Genomic DNA, 27,897 nt, shown 5'->3' on the forward strand with positions numbered 1-27,897 from the left:
CTGGTCGCGGGGCCGGAGCATTCCCCGGTCGCGGGGCGTTCCTGGTTGTGGTGTGTTCCCGGTCGCAGGGCCGGAGCGTTCCTGGTCGTGGTGCTTTCCCGCAGGGCGGAGCGTTCCCGGTCGTGGTGCTTTCCCGCAGGGCGGAGCGTTCCCGGTCCTGGTGTGTTCCCGGCCGCAGGGCGGAGCATTCCTGGTCGTGGTGCGTTCCTGGTTGTGGTGTGTTCCCGGTCGCGGGGCCGGAGCGTTCCCGGTCGTGGTGTGTTCCCGGTCGCAGGGCAGAGCGTTCCTGGTCGTGGTGCGTTCCCGGTCACGGGGCTGGAGCGTTCCCGGTTGTGGTGCGTTCCCGGTCACGGGGCTGGAGCATTCCCGGTTGTGGTGCGTTCCTGGTTGTGGTGCGTTCCCGGTCACGGGGCTGGAGCATTCCCGGTTGTGGTGCGTTCCCGGTTGTGGTGCTTTCCCGGTCGCGGGGCCGGAGTGTTCCTGGTTGTGGTGTGTTCCCGGTCGCGGGGCTGGAGTGTTCCCAGTCGTGGTGCATTCCCGCAGGGCGGAGCGTTCCCGGTCGTGGTGCGTTCCTGGTTGTGGTGTGTTCCCGGTCGCAGGGCGGAGCGTTCCCGGTCGCGGGGCGTTCCTGGTTGTGGTGCGTTCCCGGTCGTGGTCTGTTCCCGGTCGCAGGGCGGAGCGTTCCTGGTCGTGGTGCGTTCCTGGTTGTGGTGTGTTCCCGGTCGCGGGGCTGGAGCGTTCCCAGTCGTGGTGCGTTCCCACTGGGCGGAGCGTTCCTGGTCGCGGAGCCGGAGCGTTCCCGGTCGTGGTGTGTTCCCGGTCGCAGGGCGGAGCATTCCCGGTCGCGGGGCGTTCCTGGTTGTGGTGTGTTTCCGGTCGCAGGGCCGGAGCGTTCCCGGTCGTGGTGCTTTCCCGCAGGGCGGAGCGTTCCCGGTCGTGGGGCTGGAGCGTGGCACCGGCCTTCTGCCCACAGCATTGGCCGGGGCGCAGCGGCGGTTTGTACTGGCCGGCTCGTCCCTGGCGTAGGGGCTGCTGTAAAACAGGCCCGTAGGAAGTTAAGGTGACGGGGGGAGGGGGAGACCCGCTGCCCTGGGCACGGCCTGCGGGAATGACGAGCCGAAAAGCCCTTTGGCAAGAAGGCTTGTGCGGTGCAGGGCGCCTGAGGAAATGGCTTTGTTGGCGCGTGCGACCACTTCCTGCTTCCCCCAGGTCCCCGGCTCCCTTCAGGGCGGTGGGGTGCGGCCCCCGGGCTTCACTGACTGGCCGGGCCTTGTGGAGGGAGCTGGGGGCTCCTGTGGCTGGCGTGGGGATCCCTTGTGAGTGGGTGTTATCACCACCGGGACAGGCCAGAGAGCCGGGCCGTACCACAGCCACCAGCAGCAGCTCGCGGGCTCCCGTCCTGCGGGGCTGGGGCTGGCTCCTGGCTCGGCACACGGCTTGTGCCACTCTCCTGCTCAGGCGCGCAAGGCTGCCGGGGCCAGGCTGTCCTGAGAGGAGGAGCTGGCCAAGCCTGAGCAAGTAGCAGGTCGCGCTGCCCGGGCCCCGAGGCAGGAACCATCGAGCTGCTGCTGGTTGAGTTCTCGGCTTTGCCGTGTTTCCTTTCGGGACCCCGCTGCTACCCCACGAGGAAGGCCCCCGCCGCCTGGCTCTCGGGACGCCCGCGCCGCCTGGGCACTTGGGACGCAGCTCTCGGGACGCCCCCGCCGCCTGGCTCTCGGGACGCGGCTCTCGGGACGCCCCCGCCGCCTGGCTCTCGGGACGCGGCTCTCGGGACGCCCCCGCCGCCTGGCTCTCGGGACGCGGCTCTCGGGACGCCCCCGCCGCCTGGCTCTCGGGACGCGGCTCTCGGGACGCCCCCGCCGCCTGGCTCTCGGGACGCGGCTCTCGGGACGCCCCCGCCGCCTGGCTCTCGGGACGCGGCTCTCGGGACGCCCCCGCCGCCTGGCTCGCGGGACGCGGCTCTCGGGACGCCCCCGCCGCCTGGCTCTCGGGACGCGGCTCTCGGGACGTCCGCGCCGCCTGGCTCTCGGGACGCGGCTCTCGGGACGCCCCCGCCGCCTGGCTCTCGGGACGCGGCTCTCGGGACGCCCCCGCCGCCTGGCTCTCGGGACGCGGCTCTCGGGACCCCCCCGCCGCCTGGCTCTCGGGACGCGGCTCTCGGGACGCCCCCGCCGCCTGGCACTCGGGACGCGGCTCTCAGGACGCCCCCGCCGCCTGGCTCTCGGGACGCCCCCGCCGCCTGGCTCTCGGGCGGGACGCGGCTCTCGGGACGCGGCTCTCGGGACGCCCCCGCCGCCTGGCTCTCGGGACGCGGCTCTCGGGACGCCCCCGCCGCCTGGCTCTCGGGACGCGGCTCTCGGGACGCCCCCGCCGATTGGCCCTCGGGACGCGGCTCTCGGGACGTCCGCGCCGCCTGGCTCTCGGGATGCGGCTCTCGGGACGTCCGCGCCGCCTGGCTCTCGGGACGCGGCTCTCGGGACGCCCCTGCCGCCTGGCTCTTGGGAAGCGGCCCTCGGGACGCCCCCGCTGACTGGCCCTCGGGACGCCCCCGCCGCCTGGCTCTCGGGACGCGGCTCTCGGGACGCCCCCGCCGCCTGGCTCTCGGGACGCGGCTCTCGGGACGCCCCCGCCGCCTGGCTCTCGGGACGTGGCTCTCGGGACGCCCCCGCCGCCTGGCTCTCGGGACGTGGCTCTCGGGACGTGGCTCTCGGGACGCCCCCGCCGCCTGGCCCTCGGGACGCAGCTCTTGGGACGCCCGCGCCGCCTGGCCCTCGGGACGCCCGCGCCGCCTGGCCCTCGGGACGCCCCCGCCGCCTGGCCCTCGGGACGCCCGCGCCGCCTGGCCTTCGGGACGCCCGCGCCGCCTGGCCCTCGGGACGCCCCCGCCGCCTGGCTCTCGGGACGCGGCTCTCGGGACGCCCCTGTGACGGCGCGATGGGGTTCCCCCGTCTCCTGCACCCCGAAATGGCACAAACAGACTGCACCAGCCAGTGGAATAGAGGAAGTTTATTGCCTCTCCAGGATACAGCACAGCACAGATGTAATCTGGTCACAGAGCTGGGCTAGGATGCCTCAGGCCCCCTTGAGATGGGGGAGACTGGGCCCCTAAACTCCAGCCCCTTCCCCTAGGCTGTCTCCTCCATGCTCCCAGCCAGCAACTAAACTCACCCTCTTCCAGCCCTGCCCCCCAGCCAGGGCAGCATCCACCTTCCTTTGTTCCTCTCCATGGGGGGTGTCTGACCACTGGTTCAACAAGTTTGGCCTTCCCTCTGCCTAGTGAGGTTTTCCCTGCTGGGTCTTGCTCCAGACAGCAGGGGTCAGCACAGCCCAGCAAGTACCCCCACTACGTCACAGTTCTCCCCCCTCCGAGAGCGAACTGAGCAGGGTCACTCCGCTCGTGACCTAGGGAAGTTCGGGTCCTCTGCGTGGGAACCCGCCCTGGGGACATGGGTGCTCCCCTTGACTCAGGCCGGCCGTGGCGAGGCCCCACATGAGCTGGCTTCCCTCTGTCCACTCGCCGCCCCGCTCCAGGGCGACTGGCACAGGCCTGTCCTCGGGGGTCACACCCACCCTTCCACTGGCCTTGATCTCTGGCCAGGGTCTCTCGGGCCGGGGCCATGAGCCCAGTGAGCCTTCTCTGGACAACCAGGGCGGCTCCCACACCCGACGCTCCATCCAGGGAGGACTTCCCCTCCCATAACTCTCTCAGCAAGCCCAGAGGGTCTATCTGGGGTAGAGACCCCCAAGCCGCTTTCCTCCTGTCTTGGGCCTTCCCGCCCCTCTGGCAGGAGTCACAGGACCGGCAGTACCGCTGCACGGCTGTAAAGATTCCCGGCCAATAGAAGTGCTGGAGCAGCCTCAGCCGGGTGCTCCGGATCCCCCGGTGGCCCCCAACGGGGACATCGTGGGCCAAATACAGCAGCTTGAGGCGATACTTTCGGGGGACGACCAGCTGCCGCTGGACCCTCCATGCCCTCACCTTCCTGGGGGGAAGCCATTCACGGAACAGGAGCCCACGCTCCACCAGGAATCTCTCCTGGCCACCTCTCCCACGGGGCTGAGCTGCACGGAGGCCAGCCTGGTCCCTCAGCCTCTGCAAGGAGGGGTCTGCCTGCACCTCTGCCTGGAATTCAGCTGCTGAGGCAGGGATCGGGACCTGTTCCCCACCTTTGCCTAGGTCCGGAGTCCCAGCCTGGCTGGACCCCGTGTCCACTGGGATGGGACCCTGAGGACGCTGCCAGGAGTCCTTCCCTGGACCCACGTTGTCAGCCCCCCGCTGGCTCTGGCTCCGGGTAGTGACTAGAGCCCGCTGGGATTCATGGGGCCACTCCTCTAGGTCATTCCCCATCAGCACCTTGGTGGGCAAGTGCGGGTGCACCCCCACTTCCTTGAGGCCTTCCTTCGCCCCCCATTTCAGATGCACCCGGGCTACAGGCACCTTAAACGGGGACCCGTCTATGCCCTTCAGGGTCAGCTGGGTGTGGGGTAGTATCCGGTCTGGGGCCACTATGTCGGATCGGGCCAGAGTCACCTCCGCCCCCGTGTCCCAGAAGCCCGTCACCTTCCTACCATCCACCTCCAGGGGTATGAGGCACTCGCTCCGCAGGGGCCGTCCTGCCCCCACCCGGTACACGGAGAAATCCGCCTCCTGAGAATCAGACCTCCCAGGGGAGGTGCACTGAGCACCCTTCCCCTCTCTCTGAGCTGAGGTTTGCCTGCCAGCCCCTGCCTCTGGGACAGCCTGCCCTTCCTCCCGCCCCAGCCAGTTAACCCTGGAAAGTCCCCGGTCCTGGGACCTGGTGCACTGAGCCCTCTTGTGGCCTTTTTGCCCACAGCGATGGCAAGTTAGGCTTTGGGCTGTCTCTGTCCAGGCCCTGGCTGGTTCTCTGGGGCACAGACGACCTGTTCCTTGGGCTCGCCCCGTAGTTGACTCTCTCCGTCGCTCAGCTGAGATCCGGTCTCTGCGCGGTTCCCTTTCTCTCCGGGACTCCCGTTCACACCCGGACCGGCTCTCCGTGAACTCATCTGCCAGCCTCCCGGCCTCCTGGGGGTTCTCTGGTCTCCGGTCCTTGAGCCACAGCCTCAGTTTGGGTGGGCACGCTTCATAGAACTGCTCCATCATGACCAGCCTGAGCAGCTCCTCTGTGGTCTGGGCTCCGACTCCAGACACCCACTTGCGGCAGTATTGCGCCAGGCGGGAGGCCAGGTCCACATAGGTCTCCCGTGGCCCTTTCTGTACCCCCCGGAGCTTCTTCCTGTACATCTCGGGGGTCAGCCCGAACTTGTGCAGCAGGGCCTCCTTGACTCGGTTGTAATCCCCTGGCTGTAGGTCCTCCAGCTGACTGAGCACTCCGGCCGCCTCCTGGTTCAGTGCGGGGATGAGCTCCTGCAGCCAGTCAGCTGGGGGGACCCGTTGCAGTCCACAGGCCCTCTCAAAGGCACTGAGGAACCCGTCTATGTCACCCATGTCCTTCAATTGGGCCACCACGGGCCTCTCCAAGCATCTGGCAGTCCTGGGACCCTGGGGCCCATCCGCACTTGGCGCAGCCGGTGCCCCGCCGGTTCTCCGCTCTGCCATGGCCAGCTCATGCTGTCGCTGCCTCTCTCGGTCCTGGCGGTCCCTCTCTCGGTCCTCTACTTCCAATTCCCTGATCCGCAGCTGGATCTCCAGCCGCAGCAGCTCCGCTGGGCTGTCCCCTGCCCTAGATGGGCTATTACTTGCAGGCCTCCCGGGAGACGCTGTCTCATCTCTCCGGTGGGTTCCAGCGCTCCTCCCCCCCTCTGAGCCTGACACACTCTCAGGAGGGGTCTGGCTGCTCCCCCTGGGGACAAGATCCTGGCCCTGTGGCTGGTCATTCTCTTCCAGCCGGGCAATCAGCTGGGCCTTGGTTGCTTTCCCCACGGGCAGGCCCCTCTCTCTGCACAGCCCCACCAGCTCTGCCTTCAAGAGTCGGGCGTAGGCCATCTGCCCGCTGGGCCCCTCGGTGCAGACTCACCAGTCTAGTGCTGCAGCGCCCCACGATTCCCAGGAACCACTTCTCTCTGCCTCCAGCACGCCTGGCTCCAGGGCTCTTGCTTCTACAGCGCCTTGTCACTTGCCACTGGAAGCTCCATCCACGGGGTGCAGTGCATCCCGCTCCTGACACCAGTGTGACGGCGCGTTGGGGTTCCCCACCTCCTGCACCCCGAAATGGCACAAACAGACTGTACCAGCCGGTGGAATAGAGGAAGTTTATTGCCTCTCCAGGATACAGCACAGCACAGATGTAGTCTGGTCACAGAGCTGGGCTAGGATGCCTCAGGCCCCCTTGAGTTGGGGGGAGACTGGGCCCCTAAACTCCAGCCTCTTTCCCTAGGCTCTCCTCCATGCTCCCAGACAGTAACTTACTAACCCTCTTCCAGCCCTGCCCCCCAGTCAGGGCAGCATCCACCTTCCTTTGTTCCTCTCCATGGGGGGTGTCTGGCCACTGGTTCAACAAGTTTGGCACTACCTCTGCCTAGTGAGGTTTTCCCTGCTGGGTCTTGCTCCAGACAGCAGGGGTCACCACAGCCCAGCAAGTACCCCCACTACGTCACAGCCCCGCCGCCTGGCCCTCGGGACGCGGCTCTCGGGACGCCCCCGCCGCCTGGCTCTCGGGACGCGGCTCTGCCTGGCCCTCGGGACGCGGCTCTCGGGACGCCCCCGCCGCCTGGCCCTCGGGACGCCCCCGCCGCCTGGCCCTCGGGACGGGGAGGGGCAGTGTGGCAGGGGAGCTGCGGATGGGGTGGGTGGGGGCTGGTGTGGCAGGGTAGCTGCGGGTGGTGGGGGTGGCGGGGAGTGGGGGGGCCGGCGTGGCGGGAGAGCTACGGGCGGGGGGGGCTGGCGTCGGGGGGGAGCCCAGCGTGATGGGGGAGCTACGGACAGGGAGGGGCAGGGTGGCAGGGGAGCTGCGGGGGGGTGGACGGCCTGACCGGAGAGCTGCGGGCGGGGGGGGGGCGGCGTGACGGGGGAGCTGCGGGCGGGGGGGGCGGTGGGCGGGGGGGGCCGGCGTGACGGGGGAGCTGCGGGCGGGGGGGGCAGCGGGCGGGGGCTGGCGTGACGGGGGAGCTGCGGGCAGGGGGGGCAGCGGGCGGGGGGGGCCGGCGGGGCGGGGGGGGGCCGGCGTGACGGGGGAGCTGCGGGCGGGGGGGGCGGCGGGCGGGGGCTGGCGTGACGGGGGAGCGGCGGGCGGGGGGGCGGCGGGGCGGCGGGCGGGGGGGCTGGCGTGGCGGGGGAGCTGCGGGCGGGGGGGCCGGCGTGACGGGGGAGCTGCGGGTGGCTGAGCCCCACGTGTCGTGGCTGAGCCAGAGGAAGCTGGCGGCCAGGCCCCCGAACTCGGTGCCAGGCTGTGGGGAGCAGCGGGGCCGGTTGGCCCTGCCCCCCAAGCCAGGAGCAGCGGAAAGGGGCTCTCGGGGGCTCTGGCTGCTGCCTGGGCGGGCCCGGGGCGCTCAGCTGCTGCTCTGTCCCTCTGCAGGCTGGTGACCCGGCTGTCCCGGCGCTGGCCCGCGGCCATGGCTCTGATCGAGGGCGTGGGGGACGAAGTCACCATCCTCTTCGGCCTGCTGCTGGTGCTGCTGGTGCTGGCGCTGGCCTGGGTGTCGACGCACACGGCGGAGCGGGCGGACCAGGTCTTCGCTGCTCCCCCCAGTCTGGCGGCTGGGCGGCTCGGGGCAGAGAGCCTGCTGGAGGAGGAGTCCCGGGAGCCCGGCGCGCCGGCCCCAGCCGCAGGGGGGCCCAGGGAGACGGCGGAGCCTTCGGCAGGTGCCGCGCCAGATGGGCCTGAGGGCACGGCTGCAGGGCTGAGGCACCGGGCCAGCCCCGGATCTGCACAGGGGCCCCCGCAGCCGCCCGAGGGCCCAGGCGCCAGCCCCGAGGCCGTGGACAGTAGCCCCACGGAGCGCGGCACCGTGCTGCGGCTGAAGTTCCTCAACGACACGGAGCGCCTGGTCTCCGTGCGCCCAGACGAGACGGTCGGCTCTCTCAAGAGGTGAGGGGCACGGCCGCCCTCTCGCCTGTGGGAGGGGAGAGGCTCTGGCATCCCTCGGCCTTGCTTGGCCCTCCCTCCCTGGTGCTGGACATGGCTCTCCGCTGCCACCCCCCGGCGGTGAGCCTGCGTGGTAGCCTGAGCCTTGGCAGCGCTGGTCACGGGAACAGCGAGGGCACCCGGCAGAATGCCAGGCCACGGAGGCGATGGGGGCTCCTGGGAGGGAGGTTGGACTGTGCAGGCTGAGGCGTTGAACGCGCGCTCGCCACGCGGGGGCTGGGCCGCGCAGTGGCAGATGCAGTTCCGTGCTGATGGGTGCACAGACCCGAGCGCGCGCACCGCCGGGGACTGACTGGCTGTTCCCACGCAGCCGTGGCAGGAACGTGGGGCCCCTTGGGAGGGGTAGGTAATGCGACAGGAGGCGTTCTACGGCTGCCACGGGGAATACTGAGTGCAGGGCTTCTTGCCAGCCTTCCCTCATCTCTCCCGTCCACGTGTGGAATCAGTTTTCTGGTGTGCACTAAGCGTGTGGGCTGTGCACCACCAGTAGAAACACGCTGCTTGCGATGGACGGCTGCGGGCGCTCTGCCAGCCAGCTGGTGCTCAGCGCACAGCGAAGGCTGCTGCTCATCCCGTCTCAAAAGCTGTATTTGAATGGGAGAAAGGGCCGAGAACCACGGGGCCGTGGTCCGCTCGAAGAGAGGCTGGACGAGAGGAGAGATTGCAAAGACTGGGACTGGCAAAAAGACGACTCTGGCGGAGTCGACCAGTCCAGAAGAGCGGGGGGGTCAGAGCAGTGTTATTTACCGCTTCCCAGAACACAAGGCCCCGGGGCCACTTAGCGACGTTAACACCAACCAGAAGGAAGGGCTGCTTGGCACCGCGCACTGTCCATCTGTGGAACTCCTTGCCGGGGGCGGCGTGGCTAGGTAAAAGCTGGATGAAAACGCACTCGGTCAGTTCCCGGAGCCAGGGCGGTCAGGACACAGCCCCTGCTCCAGGCCTGGTGCTGGGAAGGGATGGCGGGAGAGATCACTCGGCCGCTGGCAGACAGGACCCTGGGGGAGCTGGGCGGGGCCGTTCAGAGGCTCCCGGGGGGCTGGAGTGACGCTGCCCTCCTTGTGTCTCACCACAGGGCCCATTTCCCCGGCCAGGAGCACCAGGTGCGTCTGATCTACCAGGGCCAGCTGCTGCGGGAGGATGCCCAGAGCCTGGCTGCGCTGCATCTCACCCACAACAGCGTTCTCCACTGCCACGTGTCCCAGCATGGCCCCGCCCCCGTGGCTGCTGGCCTCCGGGCCACCGCGGACCCCGTGCACACGGCCCTCAACGTGGGCAGCCTCATGCTGCCGCTCTTCGTGCTCATGCTGGCTGCGCTGTGGTACTTCCAGCTGCAGTACCGGCACGTCTTCACCGCCACAGCCACCACCTGCCTGGCGGGCCTCACCCTGCTCTTCAGCTTCGTGGCCTTCGCGCTGTACCGCAGATAGCGCTGCCCCTCCGGCCGCGGCCTAGCCCCATGCTGCCCCCAACGGGCTCGGGGCTTGTTTGGCAGGGTGGGGGCAAGGCAGGACTGGCCGGCCGGGTGTCACCTGGTTCTGCTGCCGGAGGTGCTGTGCAAATAGAATCTGCCCAGACGCCCGCCCTTGCACGTGCTTGTGCGCAGACTGGGCACGGCTGCCCCGCACGCTGGCTGGAAGCCGGGTGCCCTTTTCCCTGCGAGCTTGAGTGGGCGGGGTCCCCGGGCCGTGGGGCCCTTGCAGCGGGGCAGTCGTGCTGCACGAGGGGCCTGGTGGGGGTCGTGCTGGCCTGGCTCAGCCGCGGGGGGCTAACGGAGCATGGTTCTCATTAGTGCTTCTTTTCAAATTAAAACCTGTGACTGACTGAACTCTGCCTGCCGGCCTGCTGTGTGTGCGGGGCTGCGCGGGGGGGGCAGAGGAGGAGGGGGCATGGGCCGGAGAGGGGCTGGGCTTTCCAGGGCGGTAGGGGAGGGAGACGGGGAGTGGGGGGCAGGGTGTGAGGGGGATGGGAGGGAGCAGACAGAGCAAGGAGGGGAAGGTAGAGGCGGAGCGGTGGGGGAGGGGGTATGAGTAGGGGTGGGCCGGGGGAGGGGAGCGGTGGGGGGCGGGGGAGGGGGTATGAGGAGGGGGTGGGCCGGGGGAGGGGTTTTGAGGAGGGGGAGGGGCCGGGGGAGGGGAACGGTGGGTCGGAGTGGGAGGGGCGAGGGCGGAGGAGCGGCAGGTGGGGGCGGGGTCTCGGGAGGGGGCGGGGCAGATGGGGGGGTCGCCGGGGGCCGCGAGCGAACGCTCACCCTCATTAGCATATGCAAATCGAGCCCGGCCTCCGCGGCGGCGGTGGGGCGCGGCAGGCCCCGCCCCCGGGCCCGTGGGGCGACGCGGGGGCTGCCGGGAAGATGGCGGACGCGGCGGCCGGGCGGCGCTGAGGGGCCTGGGGCGGCGACGGGAGCGAGATGTAGGGGGGGGCGGGGGGGCGTAAGGGGTCTGGGGGGGCCGGGCGGGGGGGCCGGCTGGGAGCAGGGCGGGGGGGTGTAAGGGGACTGGGGGGCAGGGCGGGGGGGCCGGCTGGGAGCAGGGCGGGGGGGTGTAAGGGGACTGGGGGGCAGGGCGGGGGGGTGTAAGGGGACTGGGGGGGCGGGGCGGGGGGGCGTAAGGGGACTGGGGGGGCCGGCTGGGAGCAGGGCGGGGGGGTGTAAGGGGACTGGGGGGGCAGGGCGGGGGGGCCGGCTGGGAGCAGGGCGGGGGGGTGTAAGGGGACTGGGGGGCAGGGCGGGGGGGTGTAAGGGGACTGGGGGGGCCGGCTGGGAGCAGGGCGGGGGGGTGTAAGGGGACTGGGGGGGCGGGGCGGGGGGGCGTAAGGGGACTGGGGGGGCCGGCTGGGAGCAGGGCGGGGGGGTGTAAGGGGACTGGGGGGCAGGGCGGGGGGGTGTAAGGGGACTGGGGGGGCCGGCTGGGAGCAGGGCGGGGGGGTGTAAGGGGACTGGGGGGGCAGGGCGGGGGGGCGTAAGGGGACTGGGGGGGCCGGCTGGGAGCAGGGCGGGGGGGTGTAAGGGGACTGGGGGGGCGGGGCGGGGGGGCGTAAGGGGACTGGGGGGGCCGGCTGGGAGCAGGGCGGGGGGGTGTAAGGGGACTGGGGGGCGGGGCGGGGGGGCGTAAGGGGACTGGGGGGGCGGGGCGGGGGGGCGTAAGGGGACTGGGGGGGCCGGCTGGGAGCAGGGCGGGGGGGTGTAAGGGGACTGGGGGGGCTGGCTGGGAGCAGGGCGGGGGGGTGTAAGGGGCCTGGGGGGGCAGGGCGGGGGGGTGTAAGGGGCCTGGGGGGGCAGGGCGGGGGGGCCGGCTGGGAGCAGGGCGGGGGGGTGTAAGGGGACTGGGGGGGCCGGCTGGGAGCAGGGCGGGGGGGTGTAAGGGGACTGGGGGGGCAGGGCGGGGGGGCGTAAGGGGACTGGGGGGGCCGGCTGGGAGCAGGGCGGGGGGGTGTAAGGGGACTGGGGGGGCGGGGCGGGGGGGCGTAAGGGGACTGGGGGGGCCGGGTGGGAGCAGGGCGGGGGGGTGTAAGGGGACTGGGGGGCGGGGCGGGGGGGCGTAAGGGGACTGGCGGGGCGGGGGGGCGTAAGGGGACTGGGGGGGCCGGCTGGGAGCAGGGCGGGGGGGTGTAAGGGGACTGGGGGGGCTGGCTGGGAGCAGGGCGGGGGGGTGTAAGGGGACTGGGGGGGCAGGGCGGGGGGGTGTAAGGGGACTGGGAGGGCCGGCTGGGAGCAGGGCGGGGGGGTGTAAGGGGACTGGGAGGGCCGGCTGGGAGCAGGGCGGGGGGGTGTAAGGGGCCTGGGGGGGCTGGCTGGGAGCAGGGCGGGGGGTGTAAGGGGACTGGGGGGGAGGGCGGGGGGGTGTAAGGGGCCGGGGGGCCGGCTGGGAGCAGGGCGGGGGGGTGCAAGGGGCCGGGGGGCCAGCTGGGAGCAGGGCAGGGGGTGCAAGGGGACGGGGGGGCTGCCGGGAATCGGGGGTGCAGCTGGCTCCCTGCGGGGCGGGGGCTCCGCCCTCTCCGGCTCCACCTGCAACTTGTGACTCCTCCGCAGGGTCTCTCGGTTGGCAGCGGCCCCTCGACTCGCTGCGCCCCCACCATGCTGCGCCTGCTGCCATGGCTCCGCGCCCTGAGCCCCCAGACGGCTGCGCCCCGTGTCCGGCAGGGGCTGGCTGCCAGTGACCGGCGGGGGGCCAGGATGTACCCCGGCTGCTACTGCGTGGGGAAGGCCAAGCAGCAGGCCGTGCCGCTCTCCCTGGAGCCCCCCAGCCAGCCGCGCGATGCCGGCAGGACTCGCGGCCACGGCAAGCGGAAGAGCTGGACGTTCATCCACGAGAAGATGAGCTACGACACGTTCTTCACCATGAAGCGGCTGATCGAGCGGTCGCGGAGCGCGGGGGAAGTGCTGCGCTGGGTGACCCAGAACCCCACCAAGGTGTCGGCCAGCCACTACCCCATTGCCCTGCACAAGCTGGGCCAGCTGCTGCAGCAGCTGCAGGGCCAGGCCGTGGCGAACGGACAGCACCGCGGGCAGGTGCTGGAGGAGCCGGAGTTCCAGGCGCTCTGCCAGGCCATCATCAGTGGGTGCTCCAAGTTTGACAACTTCAGCATCGTCAATTGCCTGTACGCTGCTGCGGCCCTGGGTGAGTGCCCCGAGCTGAGCCGCTGGGGCCTGTGGGCTGAGCGGTTATGTGCCGGCGGGGGGTGGAGCACAAGGGTGACCCTCACGCGTGTGGGGTACCGTGGGCAGCTCTGGAGTAGGGAAGGGGCTGTCAAGTGAATGAGGAATGGGGCTGGCCCTGCGCGAGGTCTGGACAGGTGCGGGACTGGGGCAGGAGGCAGGAGCTGTATTTGGGGACACCTTGGGGCACGGAGAAATACAGGTGACTCTGAGTGGGCTGGGTGTGTCTACAGTGATCAGAGTGCCTGTGTGGTGAGAAGGCTGAGAGAGGGGTTGAGACCAGGTGTATCATAGAATCATAGAATAATAGGACTGGAAGGGACCTTGAGAGGTCATCGAGTCCAGCCCCCCGCCCTCAAGGCAGGACCAAGCTCCGTCTACACCATCCCTGACAGATGTCTATCCAACCTGTTCTTAAATATCTCCAGAGAGGGAGATTCCACCACCTCCCTTGGCAATTTATTCCAATATTTGACCACCCTGACAGTTAGGAATTTTTTCCTAATGTCCAATCTAAACCTCCCCTGCTGCACTTTAAGCCCATTACTCCTTGTCCTGTCCTCAGTAACCAAGAGGAACAAATTTTCTCCTTCCTCCTTGTGACACCCTTTTAGATATTTGAAAACCGCTATCATGTCCCCCCTTAATCTTCTTTTTTCCAAACTAAACAAGCCCAGTTCATGAAGCCTGGCTTCATAGGTCATGTTCTCTAAACCTTTAATCATTCTTGTCGCTCTTCTCTGTACCCTTTCCAATTTCTCCACATCTTTCTTGAAATGTGGCGCCCAGAACTGGACACAGTACTCCAGCTGAGGCCTAACTAGTGCAGAGTAGAGCGGCAGAATGACTTCACGAGTTTTGCTTACAACACACCTGTTGATACAACCTAGAATCATATTTGCTTTTTTTGCAACAGCATCACACTGTTGACTCATATTCAACTTGTGGTCCACTATGACCCCTAGATCCCTTTCCGCCATGCTCCTTCCTAGACAGTCGCTTCCCATCTTGTATGTATGGAACTGATTGTTCCTTCCTAAGTGGAGCACTTTGCATTTCTCTTTATTAAACCTCATCCTGTTTACCTCTGACCATTTCTCTAATTTGCTAAGGTCATTTTGAATTATGTCCCTATCCTCCAAAGAAGTCGCAACCCCACCCAGTTTGGTATCATCCGCAAACTTAATAAGCGTACTCTCTATCCCAATATCTACATCATTGATGAAGATACTGAACAGTACGGGTCCCAAAACAGACCCTTGCGGAACTCCACTTGTTATCCCTTTCCAGCAGGATTTAGCACCGTTAACAACAACTCTCTGACTACGGTTATCCAGCCAATTATGCACCCACCTTATCGTGGCCCTATCTAAGTTATATTTGCCTAGTTTATCAATAAGGATATCATGCGAGACCGTATCAAATGCCTTACTAAAGTCTAGGTATATGACATCCACCGCTTCTCCCTTATCCACAAGGCTCGTTATCCTATCAAAGAAAGCTATCAGATTAGTTTGGCATGACTTGTTCTTCACAAACCCATGCTGGCTATTCCCTATCACTTTATTACCTTCCAAGTGTTTGCATACGATTTCCTTAATTACCTGCTCCATTATCTTCCCTGGGACAGACGTTAAACTGACCAGTCTGTAGTTTCCTGGGTTGTTCTTATTCCCCTTTTTATAGATGGGCACAATATTTGCCCTTTTCCAGTCTTCTGGAATCTCCCCTGTCTGCCATGATTTTTCAAAGATCATAGCTAAAGGCTCAGATACCTCCTCTATCAGCTCCTTGAGTATCCTGGGATGCATTTCATCAGGCCCTGGTGACTTGCTGACATCTAACTTTCCTAAGTGATTTTTAACTTGTTCTTTGTGTATCCTATCTTCTAAACTTACCCTCTCTCTGCTTGTATTCACTACGTTAGGCACACCTCCAGACTTCTCGGTGAAGACCGAAACAAAGAAGTCATTGAGCATCTCCGCCATTTCCAAGTTCCCTGTTACTGCTTCTCTCTCCTCACTAAGCAGTGGGCCCACCCTGTCCTTGGTCTTCCTCTTGCTTTTAATGTATTTATAAAAGGTCTTCTTGTTTCCCTTTATGCCTGTAGCTAGTTTGATCTCATTTTGTGCCTTTGCCTTTCTAATCTTGCCCCTGCATTCCCGTGTTGCTTGCCTATATTCATCCTTTGTTAGTTGTCCTAGTTTCCATTTTTTATATGACTCCTTTTTTATTTTGAGATCATGCAAGATCTCCTTGTTAAGCCAAGCTGGTCTTTTGCCATATTTTCTATCTTTCCTACACAGCGGAATTGTTTGCTTTTGGGCCCTTAACAATGTCCCTTTGAAATACTTCCAACTCTCCTCAGTTGTTTTTCCCTTCAGTCTTGCTTCCCATGGGCCCTTACCTACAAGTTCTCTGAACTTATCAAAATCTGCCTTCCTGAAATCCATTAGCTCAATTGTGTTGGTCTCCCTTCTACCTTTCCTTAAGATCATGAACTCTATTATTTCGTGATCACTGTCCCCTATACTGTCTTCCACTTTCAAGTTCTCAACTAGTTCCTCCCTATTTCTTAAAACCAAATCCAGAACAGCTTCTCCTCTGGTAGCTTTTTCAACCTTCTGAAACAGAAAGTTGTCTCCAATGCAGTCCAGAAACTTATTGGATAGCCTGCGCCCTGCTGTGTTAGTTTCCCAACATATGTCTGGATAGTTGAAGTCCCCCATCACCACCAAATCTTGGGCTTTGGATAGTTTTGTTAATTGTTTAAAAAAGGCCTCATCCACCTCTTCCACCTGGCAAGGTGGCCTGTAGTAGACTCCTAGCATGATATCACCCTCGTTTTTTACCCCTTTTAGCTTAACCCAGAGACTCTCTACACAGCTATCTCCTACGTTCATCTCCACTTCAGTCCAAGTGTGTACATTTTTAATATACAAGGCAACCCCTCCTCCCTTTTTTCCCTGTCTGTCCTTCCTGAGCAAGCCGTACCCTTCCATACCAACATTCCAATCGTGCGTCCCATCCCACCAGGTTTCTGTAATACCAATGATATCATAGTTGTATTTATTGGTTAGCAATTCCAGTTCTTCCTGCTTATTACCCATACTTCTCGCATTTGTATATAGGCATCTAAGATACTGATTTGATCTTGCCTCTCTGTTGTGCCCTGACCCTCCTTTCTCCTTGCCATTATAGGCCGTAGTCCCCCCCATTTCCAACCCATCTCCCAGTCCCGCACATGCAGCACTTACCTGTGGGCTTTGCTCACTTGCCCCCGACAAACCTAGTTTAAAGCACCTAGTGTAGGCTCTGTGCTCTGCAGGGAGCTGGGCCCTCCTCCTGGACAGCGTTCCAGGGTCCTGCCGCATCTCGGGCTATGGGTGGGGGTCTGTGGCCAGTGGCGGAGCCTTCCCAGGAAGGTGTAAGAGTCCTGCTGTACCAGGTGGTGTCGTCCACCCAAATGTCTGTTACTTGCACACTCCAGAGCACCAACCCTCACCCTGTTCCTAGCCTCAGGGTGTAACCGCACACTCCAGAGCATCAACCCTCAGCCTGTTCCTAGGGCTCAGGGTGTAACCGCACACTCCAGAGCACCAACCCTCAGCCTGTTCCTAGGGCTCAGGGTGTAACCGCACACTCCAGAGCACCAACCCTCAGCCTGTTCCTAGGGCTCAGGGTGTAACCGCACACTCCAGAGCACCAACCCTCACCCTGTTCCTAGGGCTCAGGGTGTAACCGCACACTCCAGAGCACCAACCCTCACCCTGTTCCTAGGGCTCAGGGTGTAACTGCACACTCCAGAGCACCAACCCTCACCCTGTTCCTAGGGCTCAGGGTGTAACCGCACACTCCAGAGCACCAACCCTCAGCCTGTTCCTAGGGCTCAGGGTGTAACCGCACACTCCAGAGCACCAACCCTCACCCTGTTCCTAGGGCTCAGGGTGTAACCGCACACTCCAGAGCACCAACCCTCACCCTGTTCCTAGGGCTCAGGGTGTAACCGCACACTCCAGAGCACCAACCCTCACCCTGTTCCTAGGGCTCAGGGTGTAACCGCACACTCCAGAGCACCAACCCTCAGCCTGTTCCTAGGGCTCAGGGTGTAACCGCACACTCCAGAGCACCAACCCTCACCCTGTTCCTAGGGCTCAGGGTGTAACCGCACACTCCAGGGCACCCGCCCTCAGCCTGTTCCTAGGGCTCAGGGCGTAACTGCACACTCCAGGGCTCCCACCTTCCCCTCTGTGAGCTCCAGTCAGAGCGTCGCTTTCTGTGGCTTTGCAGGGCTTTCTCAGCGCCCGAGCCTCACCTGGGATACCCTACTTACCCTCCAGTTGGGAACCGGCACCAGAACAGCACATGGCCCAGGTCTAGGGACTGTGTCCTGGAGCTGGTTCCCAGGAACTTCCTTTTGGACCCAAGTTTACATAATGACGCGAGTGCTGCTTAGCTGTGCCTTAGCCAATCCCTGAAGTAAATGATTGCGGCGCGTTTGTCTCCCGGCCCTGTGGTAAAGCCGTTCTTTAACCAGCCAGGCCTCCTCCTGACACAGTAGTTCCACAACACACCGAAACCAAGAACCAGGCAGGCCCCACAGAGACACGCACGGATTCCACCGCCACAGCTGCTCAGTGGTTCGTGCCGGACGGAATGCCATCGCAGTTTTCTTTAACCGTCTTAAGAGTTGTCGAGTGCTCGTTCACCCCAAGTCCAGTCAGGTGCGCACGCCGCAGAGGCGTTTCTCCGAGCAGTCACTGTGGGCCCTCCTGGGCTGGCGCGCTCTAGACGGCCCTGCTGAGCCAGGCGTCCCTCTGGCCCCTCTTCCATCCGGTGGCTAGCTGGTGATTAGTTCTTGGCCGTTCCAGCTGGGCAGAGGAGGTGGGGAGGGAGACCCCATGGCGGACATTCCAGCCTCAGAAGGTCCGTCGAGGGTCGCCTCTCCCCTGTGAAATCAGTTCAGAAGAACGCTTGGACCGTCTGGCAGACCCCTGCCTCCCTCCTCCCACTGCCAAAGGGCTGAGAGGAAATAGCAGGGTACGAATTCCCCTTCACACCCTCCCCCATGCTGGCGGTACGCGAGGAGGAGTGCCGGGGCAGCCACGCGAAGGGGGCAGGTGCCTCGACCTGCTTGGTAGGAAGGGCTGTGCCCTGGGGCTTTCCAGCCGAGGGAGCGAATGGAGGAGCTGTGCTCAGCAGGCGCTGAGACCCTGGGAAGACTCCTCCCAGGGGGCCCTCGCTCAGAGGTTGCTGCGTTGGTGGGCGAGGGAAAAGCAGTGGGCAGGGCGGCTCTTCAGGCCTCCTTAGATGCGGCAGACTCAGCAGCCTGCGCTGTATCCGCCTGCGTGTTCCTGTGCGGTGGGGCATGGCCTCCGGCATCGGGGCTCCCTGGAGGTCCAGCGCCTCGTCGAAGGCCGTCCCTGTTTTCTGACCAGAGAGCTTCCAGGCTCCATAGCCCAAGACTGCAGTGCAGCCAGGCGCTCCTGGGGGATGTGCGCCCCGGCCACCCGGCGGGGTCCTTTAGCTTCAGCAGCCCGTTGCATTCACGCCGGAGCGCTGGAGCAGTAGGCGCAGGACACCTCAGTCAGCGCGCCAGGCCCACACGTGCACAACGCTCCCTCCAGCCAATCCGCTTCCCAGAGCCTTCCCCCGCTTCTGTGGTCTCCTGGCCTTCCTCCATGCCTGGCGCTTCGCCTGGCGCGCCCTCTGCATGGTGGAGAGAGTCCAACTCAGCTCCTCCCCCCCGTCCAGGATCCTTCTCCGGAGGGGCGATGGCTCCTCCCCAGTGGGGCAAGGGGATTCTCCCACTATTTCCTAATCCCAAAAGCAACAGGTTCCTGGTCCGTGTGCTCAGTGAGCTCTGTTACCCTTGCACGGGCCCGGGGGAGTGGTACCAGCCCTCGCCGTGATGGACGCCACAGACGGTCCCTGCGGCTTGTAGTAAGTCATGTTCATGACCCCTTCAGTCTCCCCACTCTTCCCAGAACGCCTGGGGGTGGGAGCAGCCTTTCTCTGCAAGACAGGAGTGTGCTCGCCCTTGTCTGTGACTGGCTGCAGAGAGGCCGCGCCGGGGGCACGCGGACACGTGTCTGCCAGCTTATGAGCATGTTCCAAAGCGTGGGATGCTGCTTGACACTCACCCGTCCCGGAGGACAGGGTCTCTAGGAGCAGTCCTGGCCTCAGCTGGGGCAAGAAGGATCCTTCTAGTCATGAGGTTCCGGACTGGCTCAGCTCATTCCATCTCGGTTACCCTGTCTCATGACCACAGCAAGGAGCTGCCTGCGGCACAGTCTGCATGCACACGTAGCCATGCATGCCAGGCTGCGGCAGATCGGAGAACCCTAGACCTGGAAGGAACCTCGAGAGCCATCGAGTCCAGTCCCCTGCCCTCCCGGCAGGACCAAATACTGTCTAGACCATCCCCGACAGACATTTCTCTAACCTACCCTTAAATATCCCCAGAGATGGGGATTCCACAACCTCCCTGGGCAATTTATTCCAGTGTCTGACCACCCTGACAGTTAGGAACTTTTTCCTAATGTCCAATCTAAACCTCCCTTGCTGCAGTTTAAGCCCATTGCTTCTTGTCCTGTCCTCAGAGGCCAAGGAGAACAAGTTTTCTCCCTCCTCCCTGTGACACCGTTTTAGATACCTGAAAACGGCTCTCATGTCCCCTCTGTCTTCTCCTTTCCAATCTAAACCCAGTTCTTTCAGTCTTCCCTCCTAGCTCATGTTCTCTAGACCTTTCAACATTCTTGTCGCTCTTCTCTGGACCCTCTCCAATTTCTCTACATCTTTCTTGAAATGCATTGCCCAGCACTGGACACAATACTCCGACTGAGGCCCGAGTAGAGCAGAAAAATGACTTCTCGTGTCTTGCTCACAACACACCTGTTAATGCGTCCTAGAATCATGTTTGGTTTTTTTGCAACAACATCACACTGCTGACTCATTCAACTTGTGGTCCACTATGACCCCTAGATCCCTTTCTGCCGTGCTCCTTCCCAGACAGTCGCTTCCCATTCTGTATGTGTGAGACTGATTGTTCCTTCCTAAGTGGAGCACTTTGCATTTCTCTTTATTAAACTTCATCCTGTTTACCTCAGACCATTTCTCCAATTTGTCTAGATCATTTTGAATTCTGACCCTGTCCTCCAGAGCAGTCACAACCCCTCCCAGCTTGGTATCATCTGCAAACTTAATAAGCGTCCTCTCTATGCCAGTATGTAAATCGTTGATGAAGATAATGAACAGAACCGGTCCCAAAACAGACCCCTGCGGGACCCCACTTGTTATGCCCTTCCAGCAGGATTGTGAACCGTTAATAACAACTCTGAGAACAGTTATCCAGCCAGTTCTGCATTCACCTTAGAGTAGCCCCATCTAAATTGTATTGCCTAGTTTATTGATAAGAATATCGTGTGAGACTGTATCAATCGCCTTACTAACGTCTAGGTATACCACATCCACCACCTCTCCCCTGTCCACGAGACTCGTTATCCTATCAGAGAAAGCTATCAGATTGGTTTGACATGATTTGTTCTTTACAAATCCATGCTGGCTGTTACCTGTCTCCTTATTATCTTCCAAGTGTTTACAGATGATTCCTTAATTACTTGCTCCATTATCTTCCCTGGCACAGAAGTTAAACTGACTGGTCTGTAGTTTCCTGGGTTGTTCTTATTTCCCTTTTTATAGATGGGCACTAGATCTGCCCTTTTCCAGTCCTCTGGAATCTCTCCTGTCTCCCATGATTTTCCAAAGATGATAGCTAGAGGCTCAGATACCTCCTCTGTCAGCTCTTTGAGTATTGTACGATACATTTCATCAGGCCCTGGTGACTTGCAGGCGTCTCACTTTTCTAGGTGATTTTTAACTTGTTCTTTTTTTATTTTATCTTCTAAACCTCCCCCCTTCCCACTAGCATTCCCTAAGTTAGGCATTTCTCCAGACTTCTCGGTGAAGACCGAAACAAAGAAGTCATTAAGTATCTCCACCATTTCCAAGTTTCCTGTTACTGTTTCTCCCTCCTCACTGACCAGGGGGCCTACCCTGTCCTTGGTCTTCCTCTTGCTGCTAATGTATTTATAGAATGTTTTCTGGTTTCCCTTTATTCCTGGAGCTAGTTTGAGCTCGTTTTGTGCCTTTGCCTTTCTAATCTTGCCCCTGCATTGCTGCTGTTTGCCTATATTCATCCTTTGTCATTTGTCCTACTTTCCATTTTTTATAGGACTCCTTTTTTATTTTGAGATCGTGCAAGATCTCCTGGTTAAGCCAAGGCGGTATTTTGCCGTACATTCTATCTTTCCTACGCAGCGGAATAGCTTGCTTTTGAGCCCTTAACAACGTCCCTTTGAAAAACTGCCAACTCTCCGCCCAGCCCAGCCCGGCTCCGGGCACCTGTCCCCTGCCTGATGTCAGGCATCCTCTGGCCCCTCTCCGATCCACGGGCCCAGTGCACAGGCAGTCCTTTCGGCCCCAGCGTGGCCTTGCCAATGCTCTTGGAGCCTTCAGCAGAGCTGCCCCTCTGCTGGACCCCGTCGCCCAGGAGTGCAGTCACCTCTTGCACCCGGCCGTCCGGTCCCTGCACCTCGTGGCGCGAAGCTCCGTGGCCGACTACGTTGCAGCTCCAGCGCTCACAGCCAGTTCAGCCGGCCCTCTTGGGGAGCAGGAAACGCTCCTCCAGAGCCACGTCACTTGTACTTGTGCTGCTGCGGCAGAGTCAGCTCGCTGCCCCCTGCCCTGGGCTCTTTGCTGCCCCGGAAGAGCGAGGGTCGCCCTGTCCTCTGGCAGGGGCACCCCACAGCCTTGCAGACGCCATGGGCGTGCGTGTTCGGAAAGGGTCTGTGCCCACTAACAGCCGCCTCTCCCAGTGCGGGGCCTGAACTTGGTCCTCTCTGAGCTCGGCCATTTGCTTGCTTCTCCAGCGCTCGTGGAAAGAGGCGTTTCTAGTAGCGATTGCGTCGGCTCGGAGAGTGTTGGGGCTGAAAGCATCGGCCTCCGAGTCCCGCTCGCTGCCTTTCGCCGGAGCAAGTCAGCCACAGCAGCTTGTCAGTGCCATTTGGGTCTCCCGGGCTCCTACCCCCGGCCGATGCCCGGCAGCAACAGCTATGCTGCCTGGCGGCCAGTGGGCGGTGGCTTTTTGTATCGACTGTACAGAGCCAGTCAGGTCATCCGGCTCTTTGTGGCGTCACCGATCCTACGAAGCGCCTCCCTGTGGTGTCCCAGCGCTCTCAGCTTGTCACAGGCGCTAGCCGTACGTGCTACGACGCAGCGAAGGTCCCAGCCCTGGCAGCTGCGCACGTGCTTCGGACTGCGTCGCCTTCGTGTGCCTGCTGCTCTTGGGGATGCGCCGTTCGTGTCGCTCCGATCCCCCCGCGGCCCGAGGGACCAAAGGGCAGTTGGCTTGGTGGGTCGTATCTAGCGCGCTCCGCTCCCGGGGGCTCCCAGTGAACTCTGCTGGGGAGAGCTTTGCGACATCCCCGAGGGACAGAGACTATCTCATTGCCTCTCCAGAAATCCATGGGACGCTGCGTGCACGTACGGGCGCCTCATCTCGAAACAGGTACGCTGGCATTGGGGGAGGTGCAGAGGGTCTGGAACGGGTCCCATGTCAGGAGAGGCAAAAGCGACTGGGACTGTTCAGTTTAGAAAAGCGGAGACTGAGGGGGATAGGATCGAGGTCTATGAAATCAGGAGTGGTGTGGAGAACGTGACTAAGGAACAGTTCTTTACTTATTCCCACAGGATAAGAACTGGGGTCACCAAATGAAACGAATAGGCAACAGTTTTAAAACACACAACAGGAAGTTTTTCTGCACTCAGTGCACTGTCAACCCGTGGAACTCCTTGCCAGAGGATGTGGTGAAGGCTAGAACTTTAACAGTGTTCAAAAAAGAGCTAGATGGATTCATAGAATCATAGAATAATAGGACTGGAAGGGACCTCGAGAGGTCATCGAGTCCAGCCCCCCACCCTCAAGGCAGGATCAAGCTCCGTCTACACCATCCCATTCATGGAGGTTGGGTTCATCAATGGCTACTAGCCAGCGTGGGTAGGGATGGGGTCCCTGGCCTTTGTTTGTCTGGAGGTGGCCGACGGGAGGGTCACGTGAGGATTCCATGTTGTGGTCCCTCCCTCTGGGCACCTGGCCCTGGCTGCTGTCGACAGACAGGACCCCGGGCTGGCTGGGCGGTGGGTCTGACCCGTCTGGCCGCTCGGCTGTTCTGAAGGTGCAAGCACACCGGATCGGAAGGGCGTTGTCACACTCACAGGCCCTGGCCATGCTTGGCTCGTACGGGGGTGGGGGACACCCCTCAGCGCGACAGCCCTTTTCAGGGCTCCGCTCCCCCTCAGGGCTTAAGCCTGGGCCGCCTCTCTTAGCCTTCGCCACCCCTGTCTCGCCGCGGGCCTGGGGGTCTCCACTCCCCGAGGGAATCGCGCAGCCCTGCTCTCCACACCTGAGTGACTCTCCGAGCAATGCAGGAGGGTCTGTGGCGCTTAGGGTGTCAGGGCCCGTAGGCCTGGTCCTGAGTCGCCCCTTTGTCCTCCTTCCAGTCCAGAAAGCCCCTCCTTCCAGCCGAGCCTCAGTGTGCCCCCCCCCCCGTAACCCTCCCCACACCACCTCGGCGCCTTGGCCAGGCGCTGCAGGGAGCAGAGATCTCGGGGGCTGCCGGCTGTGAGCCCCCCGTCCTGGGCGGCGCCGTGACCGTACAGCCCGGCCGGCAGCCTCTGTTCCCCTCCAGAGCGCGCGCCTGGATTGATCAGCCGGGAACGTCACCGCCTGCCCTGCTGCCCTTTCGCCCTCTGGGCCCAGCTCGCCAAGATCCCCGTCAGCTGCAAGGGCTGCTTCCCCGCTGTGCAGAGCCACACGCCCTTCGTCCTGCCCTGGCCCTGGCCCGCCCCGGGGGCCGGCAATGGACGGCACGCCAGCCGATTTGGAGTGGCATGTGCGTGGACCGTGGCAGATGCTCCCCCCCCACGCAACGGGGAGCCCTGCAGCCAGCGTGCAGCCATGAGCCTGCAACACCTGCTCCGGGGGGCTGCACGGGGCTCTCGTGGTGCGCAAGCAGCTGGCACCCTCCGTCGTCCCTGGCTGCAGGTTAGGCCGGGCGCCCGCATGTGCCGGGGACAGGCTGGACCTGGGCTGGGGTGCGGCGGCCGAGGGGGACTCGCTCTGGGGCGCTGTTTTCCTGCTTTGGAGGAGGGCGGGGGTGGAGCTGCCTTTGCCTGGGAGTCCTGTCCCCACCTCTAGCCCTGCCACCTCTGCACGCTCCGCTCGCCCCCTTCTGCCTCGTGGCGCCCCGGCAGGCGTGCAAAAGGCGGCGCTGAGGGCACACTCAGCCACCAGCACCACTAGGCTCCGGGGCTGGGCGAGGGGGGGGTGCTATGGGGGCCCCGGGGTGCCTGAGTCCCTGGCAGGAATAGGGTTTAGTAGTGGAGTAGGTGACCCAATGCACTGATCCGCAGAAGCTTATCGGTTAATGCTAGAGACTACACCCTCCCTCCCCCGCCAGTAAAGGGTTTAGCGGCCTGGCCTGCAACCCGGCGCGGTTCTGGCCTGTGCTGGTCCGGGGCGTATCCCTGCTGCGGTGCTGTGTTTACAGGGTGTTAGGAGCTGGGCGGGGAGCCTGGTTCGGTTCTGGCCTGTGCCGGTCCGGGGCGTATCCCTGCTGCGGCGCTGTGTTTACAGGGTGTTAGGAGCTGGGTGTGGAGCCCGGTTCGGTTCTGGCCTGTGCCGGTCCAGGGCGTATCCCTGCTGCGGCGCTGTGTTTACAGGGTGTTAGGAGCTGGGCGGGGAGCCTGGTTCGGTTCTGGCCTGTGCCGGTCCAGGGCGTATCCCCGCTGCGGCGCTGTGTTTACAGGGTGTTAGGAGCTGGGTGGGGAGCCCGGTTCGGTTCTGGCCTGTGCCGGTCCAGGGCGTATCCCTGCTGCGGCGCTGTGTTTACAGGGTGTTAGGAGCTGGGCGGGGAGCCTGGTTCGGTTCTGGCCTGTGCCGGTCCGGGGCGTATCCCTGCTGCGGCGCTGTGTTTACAGGGTGTTAGGAACTAGGCGGGGAGCCCGGTTCGGTTCTGGCCTGTGCCGGTCCGGGGCGTATCCCCGCAGCGGCGCTGTGTTTACAGGGTGTTAGGAGCTGGGTGTGGAGCCTGGTTCGGTTCTGGCCTGTGCCGGTCCGGGGCGTATCCCCGCTGCGGCGCTGTGTTTACAGGGTGTTAGGAGCTGGGTGTGGAGCCTGGTTCGGTTCTGGCCTGTGCCGGTCCGGGGCGTATCCCTGCTGCGGCGCTGTGTTTACAGGGTGTTAGGAGCTAGGCGGGGAGCCCGGCTCGGTTCTGGCCTGTGCCGGTCCGGGCCGTATCCCCGCAGCGGTGCTGTGTTTACAGGGTGTTAGGAGCTGGGTGGGGAGCCCGGCTCGGTTCTGGCCTGTGCCGGTCCGGGCCGTATCCCCGCAGCGGTGCTGTGTTTACAGGGTGTTAGGAGCTGGGTGGGGAGCCCGGCTCGGTTCTGGCCTGTGCCGGTCCGGGCCGTATCCCCGCTGCGGCGCTGTGTTTACAGGGTGTTAGGAGCTGGGTGGGGAGCCCGGTTCGGTTCTGGCCTGTGCCGGTCCCGGGCGTATCCCCGCTGCGGCGCTGTGTTTACAGGGTGTTAGGAGCTGGGTGGGGAGCCCGGTTCGGTTCTGGCCTGTGCCGGTCCGGGGCGTATCCCCGCAGCGGTGCTGTGTTTACAGGGTGTTAGGAGCTGGGTGGGGAGCCCGGTTCGGTTCTGGCCTGTGCCGGTCCGGGGCGTATCCCCGCAGCGGCACTGTGTTTACAGGGTGTTAGGAGCTGGGTGGGGAGCCCGGCTCGGTTCTGGCCTGTGCCGGTCCGGGCCGTATCCCCGCTGCGGTGCTGTGTTTACAGGGTGTTAGGAGCTGGGTGGGGAGCCCGGTTCGGTTCTGGCCTGTGCCGGTCCAGGGCGTATCCCCGCTGCGGTGCTGTGTTTACAGGGTGTTAGGAGCTGGGTGGGGAGCCCGGTTCGGTTCTGGCCTGTGCCGGTCCAGGGCGTATCCCTGCTGCGGCGCTGTGTTCACAGGGTGTTAGGAGCTGGGTGGGGAGCCCGGTTCGGTTCTGGCCTGTGCCGGTCCGGGGCGTATCCCCGCTGCGGCGCTGTGTTTACAGGGTGTTAGGAGCTGGGTGGGGAGCCCGGTTCGGTTCTGGCCTGTGCCGGTCCAGGGCGTATCCCCGCTGCGGCGCTGTGTTTACAGGGTGTTAGGAGCTGGGTGGGGAGCCCGGTTCGGTTCTGGCCTGTGCCGGTCCAGGGCGTATCCCTGCTGCGGCGCTGTGTTTACAGGGTGTTAGGAGCTGGGCAGACGGGGCCCGGGAGCTCATACCCCCCGTACGGGGCAGTTGCCTTTCTGTCGGAGGCAGTGAAGGGCAACAGGCTGCCGGGCCGCGGGGGGAGCTGGTTTTCAAATTGGCTCCCCTCGCGGCCCAGCTCCCACCTGGTGTGCGCAAGGCGCCAGGAGGCACGCTGGCTGCTGGCCCCGCCCGGGGGCTACAGGCCAGTCAGTAACCCGTCCGAACGGCTGAGACAGTCGACTGTTCCATTAGCGGCCAGTTAGCGCGGGGGCAGAGACGCTCTCCTCGGCCGGGGGTGCCCGTGTCTCCCCACGGCCCTTGCCCCGCAGAGCTTGCTCCTCGGCTTTGGCGTGCCAGGCCGGCCGCTGCCCCGCTCTCGGCTGGGTGCAGGGAGCTCCGCTCCTCCGAGCGCTCCTCGACGGCTGGGAACCGGACGGGGAGAGGCCCCGCCCCGCGCCACCGCCGCACTGGGAACCGGTCGGGGAGAGGCCCCGCCCTGCAGCACCGCCGCGCTGGGAACCGGACGGGGAGAGGCCCCGCCCTGCTGCACCGCCGCGCAGGGAACCGGACGGGGAGAGGCCCCGCCCCGCGCCACCGCCTCGCTGGGAACCCGACGGGGAGAGGCCCCGCCCCGCGCCACCGCCGCGCAGGGAACCGGTCGGGGAGAGGCCCCGCCCTGCGCCACCGCCGCGCAGGGAACCGGACGGGGAGAGGCCCCGCCCCGCGCCACCGCCGCGCTGGGAACCGGACAGGGAGAGGCCCCGCCCCGCGCCACCGCCGCGCAGGGAACCGGACAGGGAGAGGCCCCGCCCTGCTGCACCGCCGCGCAGGGAACCGGACGGGGAGAGGCCCCGCCCCGCTGCACCGCCGCGCTGGGAACCCGACGGGGAGAGGCCCCGCCCCGCGCCACCGCCGCGCTGGGAACCCGACGGGGAGAGGCCCCGCCCCGCGCCACCGCCGCGCAGGGAACCGGACGGGGAGAGGCCCCGCCCTGCTGCACCGCCGCGCAGGGAACCGGACGGGGGAGGCCCCGCCCCGCGCCACCGCCGCGCTGGGAACCGGACGGGGAGAGGCCCCGCCCCGCGCCACCACCGCGCAGGGAACCGGACGGGGAGAGGCCCCGCCCCGCGCCACCGCCGCGCAGGGAACCGGACGGGGAGAGGCCCCGCCCCGCGCCTCCGCCGCGCAGGGAACCGGACGGGGAGAGGCCCCGCCCCGCGCCACCGCCGCGCAGGGAACCGGACGGGGAGAGGCCCCGCCCTGCTGCACCGCCGCGCAGGGAACCCGACGGGGAGAGGCCCCGCCCCGCACCACCGCCGCGCAGGGAACCGGACGGGGAGAGGCCCCGCCCCGCGCCACCACCGCGCAGGGAACCGGACGGGGAGAGGCCCCGCCCCGCGCCACCGCCGCGCTGGGAACCGGACAGGGAGAGGCCCCGCCCCGCGCCACCGCCGCGCAGGGAACCGGACGGGGAGAGGCCCCGCCCCGCGCCACCGCCGCGCTGGGAACCCGACGGGGAGAGGCCCCGCCCCGCGCCACCGCCGCGCAGGGAACCGGACGGGGAGAGGCCCCGCCCCGCGCCACCGCCGCGCAGGGAACCGGACGGGGAGAGGCCCCGCCCCGCGCCACCGCCGCGCAGGGAACCGGACGGGGAGAGGCCCCGCCCCGCGCCACCGCCGCGCTGGGAACCGGACGGGGAGAGGCCCCGCCCCGCGCCACCGCCGCGCAGGGAACCGGACGGGGAGAGGCCCCGCCCCGCGCCACCACCGCGCAGGGAACCGGACGGGGAGAGGCCCCGCCCTGCTGCACCGCCGCGCTGGGAACCGGACGGGGAGAGGCC

At 64.7% G+C, this 27,897-nt stretch overlaps 2 protein-coding genes across 3 annotated transcripts in view; both read left to right on the top strand.

The window, feature by feature from the left end:
* Nucleotides 1-7,314: 7,314 nt before the first annotated feature.
* On the top strand, nt 7,315-9,891 carry TMUB1 (transmembrane and ubiquitin like domain containing 1). The gene is made up of 2 exons (XM_075918700.1): nt 7,315-8,006; nt 9,139-9,891. Exons 1-2 carry the CDS (start codon nt 7,531-7,533, stop codon nt 9,491-9,493), a joined length of 831 nt encoding a protein of 276 aa, XP_075774815.1. The 5' UTR covers nt 7,315-7,530; the 3' UTR covers nt 9,494-9,891.
* Nucleotides 9,892-10,262: 371 nt separating this feature from the next.
* FASTK (Fas activated serine/threonine kinase) overlaps nt 10,263-27,897 on the top strand; it is a 61,691-nt gene continuing 44,056 nt past the window's right edge. The window contains exons 1-2 of one of the 2 annotated variants that reach the window (XM_075918701.1): nt 10,263-10,475; nt 12,094-12,682. In XM_075918701.1, coding sequence (XP_075774816.1) covers nt 10,278-10,475; nt 12,094-12,682 — 787 coding nt within the window. In that variant the 5' untranslated portion in view covers nt 10,263-10,277. Of the gene's footprint in view, nt 10,476-12,093; nt 12,683-15,982; nt 22,289-27,897 lie in introns of those variants that run through there. The other variant, XM_075918702.1, reaches the window with a different exon arrangement.

This window comes from Pelodiscus sinensis, unplaced genomic scaffold, assembly GCF_049634645.1.
Source record: "Pelodiscus sinensis isolate JC-2024 unplaced genomic scaffold, ASM4963464v1 ctg210, whole genome shotgun sequence".
NCBI classification, from domain to species: domain Eukaryota; kingdom Metazoa; phylum Chordata; order Testudines; family Trionychidae; genus Pelodiscus; species Pelodiscus sinensis.